Raw genomic sequence first — 15,074 nt, 5'->3', positions numbered from 1 at the left:
CCTGACATGCACCTGCATTCCCCCAGTACACATCCTATTCTGTCCATGACACTCACTTGACTAACTCCATTTTGGACAGCATTGCATGGACCACTCAGTCTTCGCATGCATATACACCTCACTCTGTAGTACTGCGGCATCTGCTCAAGACTCATGCCAATAGACCAGAGAGGCTTGGCATGCACCCACACTCCTGGTGTGCAAACCACACTGTCACTCTTACTAACTTGACTAACCCACTAAACCCCTGCAGCATTGCATGCACAGCTCAATCGTAGCATGCATTTACACCTCACTCTGTAGGACTGCACCACCTGCACACAACTCATCCATGCCAGTGCACCAGGGGCCTGACATGCACCCTCACTCCTCTGGTGTAAGTCTATTCTGTTACTCCACCTCACTTGACCAACCACAACATCACCCTGCAGCATTGGTGTTACTCTAGGTCACTTGGCTAACCCGACCACACCCCTGCAGCATTGCATGCACAGCTCAATCTTAGCACATATTTACTTATTATTCTGTAATACTACAGCACATGCACACAATTCATCCATGCCAGTGTGCCAGGCACCTGACATGCACCCTACACTTCTCCGGTGTACAGTCTATTCTGTTACTCCACCTCACTTGACCAACCACACCATCACGCTGCAGCATTGCATTTAAAACTCAATCTTACCACACACTCATTTACACCTCACTCTGTAGTACTGCAGCACCAGTGGCTTCCTTGCAACAAGATTATGCTATTTTTATTTTTTGGCTCTGCTCTCTTTCCATTGTGGCCTCCACGAATCACAGAAAATAAGGTAGAACTGATCTCACCAGTGCTGGGTGTGTCCCTTTTGGGACAGTTTTGTCACTTGTGGTTGGCACGTCAATGGACCTTTGGTTGGTGTTGCATAAGGATCCATTATCTAGACCTGCTGAAAATCTGCTGGAGGACTGGAAAGGCTTCAAGATAAAGAATGTTTCTCACCTTCAGATTTAGTACATTACAAATAGGACACAATGCAAATATGAAGGCAAAGTATCAGATATTGGGTTTGTGTTTAAAAAGATGGCTCTGCAGCTTCAGAAGTAACAGACGTGATCATAACTGGAGCCCAGTTAACCCTTGATTGCTTTTCCTTTCACAGGTTTATCCGCTGATGACATTCCCTGATGCTTCCATTAATCAGGCTTCCCAGACTGCTATTCAGCAACATCTGGCCCAGTTTGCTTCAACATCCCGCATTCTAAGACAGGTGAGACACAACAGATTTTTCAAGCTGTGTTTGTGTGATACTTGTTGGTGAGGGGGTGTCGGTGAACCACCAGGGAAGCAGAGGTGCTGCCACACACGCATACCAAGCGAGGGAGGATGGTGCCATCTGACATATGTCTATAGTTAGTTGAATTGGGTCTAAGTACTTTTTAGACAGGCGGCTTGTTTGCATTTGAGCTGAGAGTAGCTGCTTCCAAATAGTTTCCCGAGGTATTCATATGTTCCTGTAATGCAGCATGAGTTGCATTTATCTGATCCCCTGTTGCCTGTTGAGCAGAATATTATATATATATATATATATATATATATATATATATATATATATATATATATATATATATATCTGAAACATGAACATCAGATTATTTCAGAGGCATCTAGTGTCACACGTCATGTGCAAGACAGTTAGGGGTGGGCGGAATTTGCGTAATTGCGTTACGCAAATCTCCGCGAAACGGTAAAAAATCTCCGCGAACACGCAGAAATTCCGCGAACACGCGGAATTGCTTGTTCGCGATGCTTTTTTCCTGTTCGCAATTGCTGTTTGCGTGCTCGAGGAGAAATATCTCGCGAACATGCATTTTAAGAACGCGAACAAGCAAAAATTTCGCGAAATCGCGGAAAGCAGACTTTTGAGCAATTTCGCGTTCTCCGCGGAACGCGAAATTACGCAAATTCTGCAAATTCCGCGAGCGGAACGGAATTTGCCGCCCGGGCCTAAAGACAGTATACCAGCTGCCTTGAGGGGATCAACATAGGGGTGATGTTGCTGATTTCCAGTCCAATGCCTGGGTAGCTTCTATCTCCTCTGCTCTTGTGCTTGGTTTGGAGGACACTTTAGAGGTAGGGGAGCTATACAGCACATGTCCAGAAATGGTACTGGTAAGACATTTGAATTGTAGAGTTCCTGACCACAGATAGCGGGTATCTTGAGTGGTGGTGTGCAGACTCATGTAAGAATGAGTATTTAATAGACACATCTGCAGTAGAGGAGATGACCCAAGAGATCTGAGCAGGGTTTTTATCACTCCACTATTCAGGCAGTGATGTTGCAGGACTTGGATTTTTTAGCACACCAATGCAGGACAGACATTCATAGGAGGGGAGGTTGTGGTTAAAATTCTTGTCAGAGATCATTTGTGACATTCTCACGCAAATGCAGAATTTCTAGTAAGTGAAGTGCACAGATAATGTGGGTGTATGAATAAAGGGTAGTTTAGCCAGTGGCCTCTAGAAGCTTGCCCAATATGGAGGTAACCTATTCAGTATTGGTAGGAATGAAGTGAAACACAGACACCTAGGTTTTGAGGCTTTGTATTATATTATCAAATCGTCAAGGGGCATTTTAGTATTTGTCATCTGAAACTGAAGGGTGACAGTCCTTGATGCATGAGGAAAATGTTGAGACCTCTAGATCTCTGAATTACATGGTGCTACCTGGCTTCTGAGCAGGAGAGTTTACCCAACAGGTAGTTTAGCAGAGGTTTGCCAGACAGAGGCCTAGACAGGGGTTTCCATAGAGGCAATGATAAAGAAGTGCAGGAAAAATAACTTTGTAAGATGGATGCTTAACACAGGTGGCTTTAAAGCCTACAACAGTGACCCATTTTGCCAATAGGAACCTGACAATAAACTGGGTACAAACTGGTTGGAAGGAACCTTGAAGAATAAAGGTCAAAACCAGGGTGAATGCAACACAACTGTACTCACTCAGCAGGTCTTAATGGTGAAGACCCACTATAATTGTTTGTGTGCTCCAAAGTGTAGCTTCCGAAGGGCACTTCAGTTGGGCGCATGGGTGAATACCTTTGTTGGGAAATCTGTAAACAGTCAGGAAGCGGCCCACAACGTTAGGACCTGCAGTGGTACTTGGTTAACTCGCACCAGGGGTCAGGACATGACTATTGGTACAGTGCATGTTCTCATTGTAAGGATAAAATGATTATAGTTCAGCCCACATGGGAGACTGCAAGATTGTGCATACAGTCACTGTCAAGGAAGAGTGAATTATCCCTTGACAATGATTGTTCCCACTGTCTTGCTGGGAGAGTGAATCCTCCCTTGACACTGATGGTGCGCACTGCTTTGCTGGGAGAATGAATCCTCCCTTGACCATAACAATATGCATTGTGTTACTGGGAAAGTGAAAACTCCATTCACTGTGTCTTGCTGGGAGAGAGAATTCTCCCTTGGCACTGATGGTGTGCACTGTCTTGCTGGGAGAGTGAATCCTACCTTGATACTGATGGTATGCGCTGTCTTGCTGGGAGAGTGAATCCTTCCCTTACAGTGATGGTATGCACTGTGTTGCTGGAAAAGTGAATTCTCTGTTGACTGTGATGATACGCGCTGTTTCAGCACTGTCTTGCTGGGAGAGTGAATCCTCCCTTGACAGTGATGGTGCGCACTGCCTTGCTGGGAGAGTGAATCCGTCGCTTGACGCTGATGGTATACACTGTGTTGCTTGATGAGCCAATCCTCCCTTGACACTGATGGTGCCCACTGTTGTGCTGGGAGATTAAATACTCCCTTGACAGTGATGGTGTGCACTGTATTGCTGGGAGACTGAATTCTCTCTTGACAGTGATGGTATGCACTGTGTTGCTTGGCGAGTGAATCCTCCCCTGACACTGATGGTGCCCACTGTCTTGCTGGGAGAGTGAATCGTCCCTTGGCACTGAGTGTATGCACTGTGTTTGGGGAATGCATCCTCCCTTGACAGTGATGGTGTTCACTGTATTGCTGGGAAAGTTAATTCTCTCTTGATAGTGATGGTATGCACTGTGTTGCTTGGTGAGTAAACCCTCCCTTGACAGTGATGGCACGCGCTGTCTCCCCGGTGACCATTGCTGAGGCTTTCCCGCTGTTCACGAACAAGGATTCACTCTCCTTTGACAGTGATGGCTCGAAATGCCTTGCCGTTTCCCTTGTGGTCGGACTTGTTCTCTTTATCTTTTACATTTATTGTTTTCTATGAATAAATCATCTAAATCATATTACTTTTGCTAAGCAAGAAAGAACTAACTGAACTGGAGATACATGAGGAGGTTAGTCGCTGTGCAATGCTTTGGCATTATGGATGCCACCCTCACTCTTCTGATAAGAATGCATGGTACAGAGCCTGAGTGGAGTCCCTGCACTGTCAGTCACACTGTAAGTGTGATGGAAGGTCTGCCATTGTTTTTAAGAGTGCTGATGTATAGGATTCAATACACAAGAGGGAAGCCTCACAACTGATGAACTCCTAACATTTTAGGAGGTCAAATTAACTGGTCTCAATATATATCAAAGTGGAAAGGGATCTGCACCCAGGTGAATCGTGTGAACCTTGCATCACATGGATATATTAGTAGGATCCTCACCAACTAGTACCACCAGTGGTATGCTTCATCATCGGATCGCGACCCTGTGCACCCAGTGTGAGTGGGTAGGCTCAATGCGGTTTGTAAGCATTGTGCTTACTAAAACCTAAGTACAAGTTAATAAATCCTTCAGGATCCTAATTCTTGTTTATTAATAAGGTCTTTTAGCTGGGATACAAACAGTGTGATTTTCTATGAGTGCAATGACCAATAACATCTATAGTTCAGTAAGTTCAACATGTTTCAGCCTTTCACATGTGCCACTCAGGGTCAGCAGGCTTTCTTCTTGACATACTAAATCCATAGATTTTCTACAGATTGTTTTAAATAGCTGCAGCGTTCTGGAGGATTTGCAATGTATTCAGGTGTTGGTTTTGCATATTAAGGTACAAGCCATCACTGTAGTCAATTTTTGATAAAATCAAAGCTGTGACCACAGTTTTCTTAGCCTCATCTGGGATAAAAGGTAGGACTTTCTTGATCGTCCTCAGTATGTAGAAAGTAGATCAGATCACAGCAGTCCCCTGTTCTCTAAAAGTAAGTTTATTGTCCATATTGACTGCTAGATTAATGGCTTTATTTACTGGAACCAGGAGGGAGCCTAACTCCTCCGGCCACCATGACGGAGACCAGAAGGTAGGTTGGTTCCCAAACAAGATGACCTCACTTTTACCTGAGTTGAGTCTTAAACAGTTTATGTTCATCCATTTGCTTATTTCTAACATGCAGTCATGAAACCTTTCTCAAATGCCTATGTCATTGGTTGCCACTGAAACCACAATTTGTGTATCATTTGTATAAGAAGTTCATTCAAAACCGAATGATCTAATTTAGGAGGTAAGTGTGGTGACATAAATATTGAACAGCGTTGGGATGATTGAGGAGCCCTGTGGGACCACGCACTGAAGAGAGAAGGTGTCTGAAACAAATGGATCCAGGGCCACAGTCTGTGACTGTTCCGATAGGAAGGATTTTAACAGGCAAAGAGCTGATCCTTCAATTCCTTTAGCTCGGAGACGGTCGACCAGCAAAGCATGGTCGACCATATCGAAGGCAAGCGATAGGTCAAGAAGTACCAGAGCAACATTACCTACTTTATCAATAGTCGTCCTTAACTCCTTAGAGGTCTGAACTAAGGCTGGCTCAGTAATATGACCAGATCTAAAGCCAAACTGAGTGTTATCTAATAAATGATAATTCTGAATAAATTGTGCTAGTTGTTGGTTCATTTTTCCCCCCACTAATTTTGCTGGCAGGAGCAACCAGGAGAAGGTTCAATAGTTTTTAGGATCTGTTGGATTTAAACTAGGTTTTTTCAGTAAGGGGAGGATAGGGGCAATCTTAGGGAAGTAACCTTTCTTAAACGCAACAGCAATTGTTTCAGAAGTGAACTTAGTTACGGCAGGAGGGCAGAGATCAAGAGGGGATCCTGACTTATTTTGAATCTGCATTATAACCTGGCTCTTGGTCAAAGTGGAGAATTCTGAAAAGGTAGCTTGATCTACTTCCCTGGTCATCTGATTATTGACTTTCTGAACGGGGTTGGAGTTATGCTCAAACTTGTTGTAAATCTGCTCCACTTTCTCATTAAAAAAAGTCACAAGCGTATTACCGAAATCCTGATTACTGTCTAATTGGTTATTAGCAGGCACAGTAGAGAGTTTAGAGACTTCCTGGTAGAGTTCTTTGGTAGAATATTTTGCTAGCTCTTTTTGTGAAGTATCTAGCTTTTCTTTTAAAATTAAGGCTTTAGAAGCACTGACCGATATTGTATTTTACTTTCTCTGCCTTGCTATACTCCTTCCGCCATTTCCATTCGGGAAAGTTTTCTGGTTTTAAGTGGAGCTGACTAAGAAATTGCAGAAGACAACCATTCTTCATAAGAGATGGTAGATGGATCCAGATCCTCTGTGATATCTGGCTGCCCCTGAGCAAGAATTTGATTTAGTAGTTCAGCCTGCCCAAGCCTAGACAGCATTACAGGATATATTTCCCAGCATTGTGGTGTACTGTAGAGTCATCACAAATGTAACTGCATGATGGTCAGTCCACGTCAGTGGCAAATGAGGAACCAGCACAAGGTAGTAATTGTTTGAGAATATCTAATCCAGACTATGGCCAGCAATGTGGGCGGGGCCATCCACCAGTTGGGATAGACCAAAACTAGCCAGTGTGTTAGTAAGGTCCTCTGTATCTTTGTCATCTAAGATGATAATTGAATTCTCCTAGTACAGTCAAATTACTTGCACACAAGCTTGCTTCTAAAAGATTAGGAGCTCCTTGAAAGACAGAGTTTTGGTGAGTTCACTATTAAAAGTCAAGACCTCACATTCTGGCCAGGGTGCTGGCTCAAAGATGGCCGTAATGATTTCCCTATGTACTACTGCCAGAGATCCATCTCGTTTATAAGGTCTATCAGGACCAGAGGATTGGTCGGCTCAGGTATCAGTCATGAAAATTATGTCCAGCTGATTGCTGTCTAAAAAGTCCACAAATTCAGAAGAGTGTTTTATCATTGATCTGGCATTCACAAGGGCAGAGAGAATTTTGCATTTAGAGTTCATATTCATGCTTCCAGTTTGTAATTTATTACTGTTAGTTGGCATTTCCATAGTTATAACACTCAGCTTACGATTAACTAAGGGTAAATTGCACTCAGGACAGATCATATTAGGGTTGTGAACAAGCTGCAGTGGGTCTAACAGATGGCAGGCAGAACTCTTACCATTTCGGTTGAGTGCACGGCAGGGCTGGACTGGGAACAGAAACCGGCCCTGGCAAACTGCTCAGCCGGCTCCCCCTGGGGTGAGGGGGACTGCAGCCGAGCAGTTTGCGAGGGCCGGTTTCGGCAGATTTTGTTACAGGGAGCTGATATTGCCGACCCCCCGTAACAAAAACGGCCCCCCAGGAGGCCAAAGCCGCCCCCACCCTAGCGGCCTACCGGAGAAACGACCGGTGCCCGCTATGGCCAGTCCGGCCCTGGCGCACAGAGAGTATCTGCTGTATAAATTCTACGCGGGACTTGGTGAAAGTCAAAACCAGCATAATGGCGTGCAGAGTGCGCGGTCTAGGTGCGGTTGGGCACTGACAGGCTTGCCTTTAGTGTGCCAGCAGCGCGGTTGCGCTTCCTGCCAATTTAAATATCCCTCCATGCGAGGGGGGGCGTGACGAGGAGCCGGCGCAGTGCAGTGTGAGTCTGAAATAACAGGTGGGTTAAACAAAATGCAAGACTGGGGTCCAACAACCCCTGCAATCAACTCGCAGACTCCCCGCGAGGGAGAGCTACTTGTAACCAAGGCAGAATTAAAATAAAAGTGAGCAAGGTTGAAAAACATAAAGCAATTAAAATAGGGTAACAACCCTTCCAGTACGGCAGCGATATGGTGAGGAGCCAGGCACTTCCTCATACGTGCACCACAAGAAAATGAAACGATGGGTGCCAACCCAAACCTGCTAGGGTATCACACAGTGGAAACTACTATGGTGAGGTGCCCTGTCTTACTATTAGTAGAAAGTAAGGGTTATATCCGTCTTTTGTTGTGTGACCCCCCCCTCCTCTCTCTCATTCCTTCTCCATTTCATTAATAATCCTCTTCTGGGAGGTTGAGTAATCATACATAAGTTTTTCTGGCAGAATGGGGGGGGGGGGGGAGAGGGGAGGGGAGGGGAGGGATGGGAAGCGACGGGAAGGGGTTCAGGGAGAGTTAGTTGGGGAAGGGAGAGATAAGGAAATTTAATAAAAAAAAGTTGTTGTTTTTTTTTACCTTTTCTGTTTTGCTTTCTCTTTCAGAGGCACACCATTGAGCTGATTCCGCTCACCAAGGTGGAGTACAGCTGGAAAGATAAGCCACACTTTTATTTTGTGTATGGAGTGGAGAATCAAGTGTTCACAGATGACTATCCGGCGAAGTGCTGCTGCTCTGTCATGTAACCAGTAAAAGGCAGCAGAGAGCCCGTGAAGATTGTACATGCAAAAAGAAGGAAGGAGCCATACTCTCCATGGACTACATCGGCTAAGCACGCTGACCGACTTATCTCAACTGATCTACCCCACCCTCTCAGGATGCGCCTTTTGTGGTTGTTATCCACTTTAGGGCATTATCTATGCACTTTTTGAGGTTATCTATTTTAGGACTTTTTCTAAGCACCTTTTGTGATTGCTATCTATTTAATGACAATTTCCATGACCTTTTTGCATACCTGTAAGTATAAATAGTTTGAAATGACATACGAGTGATGAATTACTATATAAACAACCTATAGTTAAATATTTTAGTGCACACAGTAGGAAGATTTTGAAAAAATTTTAATAAAAATGTATATGGTGTCAGATTTGCATGTGTGCATGCCTGTATTTAACCAGAGTACATGTACTATCACTAAAGCTAAACACATGTGCAAAACATGCTTTATAAATTTCCATCAGGGTTAGCAATCCTAGTAAAGTTACATGGTATGTGCGTAAAGAATGTTTAATCACTTCTGAATCTCCCAGCCCAGGGACAGGCGTCCAGTTTTACGTAACAGTGTCCATCATGCTGGATCGGCTGAGGAGTCCTAAGGACTAAGCTAGGCTCATGCAGACATACCTAGCCACACAAAAGGTTATCTGTCCACAAAGATAACTTCTTTAAGGCTGCTCCTGTCTACCTTCTAAGACTTCCATCTTTAGGGAAAACCCCTTTGGAGGCTAAGTTCACACACCCACATTTTCCACATTATCCCCGCAAGGAGTCATAAGCCTATCACCTTTCCGAATATAAAAATCTGGGGCCATGTTGAAGAAGCTCCTCCCTGAATTTTAGAGTCAATTTTTTGCCCTACTGACTGCAGACTGCCACCTACAGACCAAATATGTACATCGCTTGCCACCTTCTGAGGCTTCCTAAAACAAATTTGAAATAAATATAGGTCTGGTGGCACAGTGGACAAATGCATCCACTGTAGGGGCCTGTGTTCGACCTCATGGTCACAGGTTCTAATCCCAGCGGGTCCACTCAGCCTTTCATCCATCTGAGGTCGTTAAAATGAATACCATTGAGTTGGGTAACAATATACATCTGTTATTCAGCGCCTTGAGACTTTCGGGTGATACGTGCGCTATACAAAAGTGCATGTTATGTTAGGTAAGTAGAAGTACAAGATCTTATTTAGATTTGCTAAAAGGGAGTGATTTGGTGAACTTTAAAAAAAGCAAATCCATTCCTGAATTATATTCAGCCTTATGTGGCATTCAAGGAACTGCCCTGAAAGGGCTGCAAAATGTTATGTCAGGCAGAACGCAAACTATCATGCTAGGACCCTATTTGTCAGAACCTATCAGCTTAGACAGAGGTGTACCCCAGGGCTCCTGCCTAAGCCCGACATTATTTAACATTTACATGGCTCCGTTGGCTAAAATAGTAGAACAGCTAGGTTTTGAGATCATCTCGTACACTGATGATACTCCACTTATGTTCACTATTGGCCCTGATATAGAAGCAGAGAAAGCACGGTTTTCCAGAGGAATGCTCGTAATCTCCAGCTGGATGACGCAGAACTGTCTCCAGCTGAATCCTGGTAAAACCGAGGCAATGCTAATGGGAAAAGCCAGAGCCAGTGGGTCGGTTGAATGGTGACCCTTCCAATTGGGAGCAGCTCCTGTTCCAACAGTGTGTTAAAAATCTAGGCTTAAAATTGGATCAGTCATTAACTATGAAAGACCACATTGCTGCCACCACCAGCTCCTGCTATTATAGTTTGCGTTTGCTTCGCAGAATCCTTCCTTTCATGCCCACGAACCATCGCAGAACCCTGGTCCAGGCTATGCTCATTAGCCGCTTTGACTACGGCAATGCTTTGTTGGCAGAAGTGGGGGGGACTCTGCTAAGCAAACTGCAAGTGATTCAGAACACGTCGGACAGAATGGTACTGAATCGCCCAGCGGGTTCTCCCTCGGCTCCTCTGCTGAGAGAGCCTCATTGACTTTCGGTGAGAAAGAGATCGTTTTTTCAAGATCTGCTGTCTCACCTACAATACGCTGAAAGGAAGAGAGGCCCTCAATATCTTCAAAAGAGACTTGTTAAACATATACCTAACAGATCCGGTGCTCTTGGTCTTCTACTTTCCAGTTTCAGGCTATAATTTCTAGACAAGCACCGAGATGCCCCCGGGTGATTCGCGCGCTATAGAAATGAAAAAAAATATATATATATTTGCAGAAACTGTGCCCGTATACCCTGCGGTCAGTCTGAAGGCACAGGCTGGTACACAAATTAGTGTAAAACCTCAGCGATCTAATGAAGTGTGCTCTACTATTGCTCATTTGGAATTTGGTGGCTCTGGAGCTGGCAAACAGTGGATTTCTTCAGGAAGGAGAGAAATTTGGTAAAATGTAATTTCCTTCTACGGAAGACAGACATTCACGCTTCCAGTTTTGGAGGTTTTCTTGTAGAACCGTATTGTATAGAAGATGGATGCACACTAAATTCACCTCCAGTTTTGGGGTTTTCCCTTTTAGATCCTATTGTATATTCATCTCATAGTTCTTTATATCATTCTATGCGGCCAAGTATGAATGGATATATTCATGACTTGTGCATTGAAACCTTTGCTTCATTATTTTGCAGCGTTCTTTACTGTGCCAATTTAACATCACTGCAAACCTATGTGTTGTCACTTGTTAATCTGCAGTATGCATCATATAGTCCAGTGGTATTTCAGAATTCTACCTCAAAACTCTGCATCTGCCTTGAAATGTACCTGATGATCTTTCTGAAGTTGATGCACCCACTTTCCAACATCAGCCAGAACACTCTCTCTTTTGTCTTTCTTCCAATTATTTCCTAGGTCTCTCCCTAGCGTTTCCTTACAGGCACAAAATTACAGTATTAACTTGAATAAACCTAGTGGCCTATCTGCCTTTTCTGCCTTTTGATGCAGTTTGGGTAGCTAGCACAGCTTTCCAAGACATCAGATTCCACGGCTTCCAGTGCAGGACCTTCTGCACAACAAATGTCACTTTGTAAAGTATCCTACATATTTTCATTTTTAATTAGCTTTTAATGAACTTTGTTATAAAAAACAAACACTTTTTCTAGCAAAAATGATCAAAGTGCCTAGACATTAGTCTGTTTGCAGAAAATGTCTCTCAATTAAATACAAAGAAGGGGCATTCTTCAGATTTCATTCTCACCCCTATTTGGTCGTTTCAATCAACTTTTCTTCTGGAGGTTAATTCTGGCAAAAACTGTTCTCACAAAAACATAAAATGTTGGATCTGGAATAAGATTTTGCAGCTTATCTGTTGTAACATGTCTTTAAAAGTAAATTAAACTGCCTTTTTTTTGCCCCCAAATTTCTTAACATTTTCTGTGATTGCAAAATGTTGAAAAAACGTCCCTAGTACATGAAAAACTTTCACCACTCAGCAAACCTCTATCACTTTCGCGGACAATGTTTTTATAATTTTAATTTGTGTCACTAACACTCTTAAATTTAATTTGTTTCCTTTGTAATCTATTTGCTGTTTCTTTGAGACCATGTCATTCCTTAACCTTTGCTATATCTTATGGTATTCTCTTCTCTATTTTGTTTTTCCACTTTGCTTTGACAGGATGCACAGGTGATTTTTACTGCACAATGTTTATGCTGGAAAGCATTCTTTCAGCGGCCTTGTTAAAAACGAAGCCCACAGACTACTTACTAGTGAACTTTATGTTTGTGTTATGTGTAGTATGCTGCCGATTAGCAGCTGCAAGTGTGTGTGTTTGACCTGTAAAGGTGATAAAGAGACAAAGGGGTAAACTACTATTATTATAAAGAGGTTTACACCTTTCAGATGCAAGGAGTTCCTAAACTCGTTTTGTTCTTTTAACCCCTTCAGCGTGGTGCGGATTTTCGCGCTGTGCTGAGGGTTCTATTGAGCGGGCGGGGCCATGACGGAGCGGTTCCGTCATGCGCACAGCGCAACCGACGCTCATGACGGAACCACTCCGTCATGAGCATCGAAGGGGTTAAGCAAATTTCATGGGAGGTTTTGTTTTCTGATCGATTGTGTGAAAAGCCATAGCCATTTTCAGACCTTTTGTAGAGTTTTCCAGATGTATCCGTATATTTTGTAATGATTTGGGGATATTTTGGAACCCCACTTGACTTTAGGGTGTACATAAATGCAAATACATATAGGGTAGGGTGGGCATGTGGTGTGAGGCTAAACAAGCTGCTGTTTGTTAATGATTGAAGTAGTTGCATTGAGAATCTATTTTCCTTCATATAATTGTAGGAAAAGATTTTTAAAAACACAACGTGTTGTTTAGCCCAACTACCAGAGTTGGACTTCCATTTGTTGATGGTGGGAATGTGGTAATTGCTGCCAGAGGAGATTTTTGTAGGCAGATGTCAGCCTGTTCTTTCACAAGTTAAGATCTTCTGTTAGATTGACATTTAGGATTACAAATCTATATTTTTGTGGAGCAAAACACACAGTAGGTACTTGTAATATGGTAGATGGGATATCCACCACGTTGTGATATTGTCCCGTCTACAAATCTCTAAATAAGGCCCTTTTTCTCATGTGCCCTTCGTAACGCAGGATGATTAATTATGCACCTCTCACATTTCATATATGACATTAATTTGCCAAGATCAATATTTATGTTTATTTCAGTTGCTGTGTTAGGCTATGCCTACTACAGCATTATTATATATCCTAATTGTAAGATGTATGTTGAGTTTGTCATCTCTTGTAAAGTACAAGAAGGTTACTGTAAAACTGCATTTCTGTATATGTTGTATCTTTCATAGCCTAAAATGATCATTGATTACATTTTTTTGTGAATGCCATTAAATTACGAAGATATATATCAATTCTTAAGACGCATGGTTGTGCCTTCTAAATCTAGAGTTAATTAATGATTCTGAGTTTTGAAATATGTTATCTCTTCCAAATACCAGGGGCATTATTGCAATATATTTCAGTTCTCATAAATGTTGTGACTTGCACATATCAAGATTAATATCTATGCTCATTGCACTTTCTGTGCTTGATTTGTTGTCCATCACACAGGATCAGTATTTTCTTTTGGGTTGTACATGTGGTGACTTCTATAGCCCATGGTCATTAATAATTAAGGCTCCCAGTTTTCCATTTTTACTGATTTTTACAGATAAATACGGACAGAAAACAATGTGTTTCCTGTCTGTATTTATCGTCAAAAGCGGAAACATACTGAAAATGGTGATTCTTGTGAGAGAATCCCCATGTGGTGTTTTATGAACTCCAGGCAAAAGCTAATTACAGAGACAGCACGGGGGTTAATAAACAGGGGAGACACACACACACACTCACACTCACTCACTCTCTCTACTATTTTACGACTACATTTATTCACAACACACAAAATAAATATGGATAAATACAGAAAAAAAATGTTAAAAAAAGAAATACCATAAAACCGGGAGCCCTGTTAATAATGCGTGATCCAGATTTTCTAAATGTTATATTGATTAGGATCTGGGTTGTGCCCTCAACAGTCTCAATCTATTAACAACGGATGTCGGGCTTGCTGTATCCAAAGGTCAATATTGATGCATTTTCCAATTGTTTTTATATTTATAGCCATCTATGGATCAACATCATTAAAGGTTCTTGTTCGAGATTTAAAGGATTTTAAGCCTTCTGCAGGGAAAGATAAATTTAGAAATACTGATTTTAATTGTTTTGTAGTGTCCTGTCAGCTATAGCAAATTATCTTTATTAGCTCATATTCCATGTTCAATTAGTGTTGAGTATTCCATATCCATATTCATGCATATTCCTGTTTTTGTGTGTGTGTGTGTGTGTGTATATATATATATATATATATATATGTATATATATATATATATATATACACAATCACCATTAATAACCCAATGCCATTGCTGGTGTATTTTGGAATTTTAGTGGATGTTGTGCTATACAGTACCAAAAGTTTCCATTGTCATGAAACATACGCCGTGAGCATCCTACAACAGTGCTGTGCTGAGCAAGCAGTGGCATATCACTAATCAGGCTTTAAACAATTTTGATGCACAAATTTAAGTGGCGTGTTTGTTCAAGGAACACTAAATAATATTAATTGTATTCACTACCCAGTGTATATGATTTTCATGTATCCCATGAGGCTCCTAATTTTGTGATCATCTTTCAATTTTGCTTCAGTATATGTATTGGCTTTGGTTAATGGGTAGACCTCAACCTCATGTAACATGGCTGACTCTGTATCACAGTAAGTCCACTCTCATGCTTTTAGCACAACAAATACATCTGTTGATCTTCTCTGTCTCATGTACTTAACTGCATATAGTGAAATGACCCCGACATTCAGATTATGCTAATTAGGATATAAGAGACACAATGTCATGTGTTATAAAACCAAACAGTGAAATTATCCTGTAGGACAGCTACGAAGATGCAA

General features: G+C 42.2%; 1 protein-coding gene across 1 annotated transcript in view; it reads left to right on the top strand.

Annotated features, from left to right (window-relative positions):
- LOC146797464 (protein SSUH2 homolog) overlaps nt 1-13,483 on the top strand; it is a 138,519-nt gene extending 125,036 nt beyond the window's left edge. Inside the window, exons 12-13 of the mRNA XM_085624490.1 lie at nt 1,146-1,253; nt 8,426-13,483. Of these exons, the coding sequence (XP_085480616.1) occupies nt 1,146-1,253; nt 8,426-8,566 (249 nt within the window). The 3' untranslated portion in view covers nt 8,567-13,483. The remainder of the gene's footprint in view (nt 1-1,145; nt 1,254-8,425) is intronic.
- Nucleotides 13,484-15,074: the final 1,591 nt, after the last annotated feature.

Source organism: Triturus cristatus, chromosome 9 (assembly GCF_964204655.1).
Source record: "Triturus cristatus chromosome 9, aTriCri1.1, whole genome shotgun sequence".
Lineage (NCBI taxonomy): Eukaryota > Metazoa > Chordata > Amphibia > Caudata > Salamandridae > Triturus > Triturus cristatus.
The sequence above is the reverse complement of the archived record's forward strand: the minus strand, read 5'-3'. Positions and strand labels throughout refer to the sequence as shown.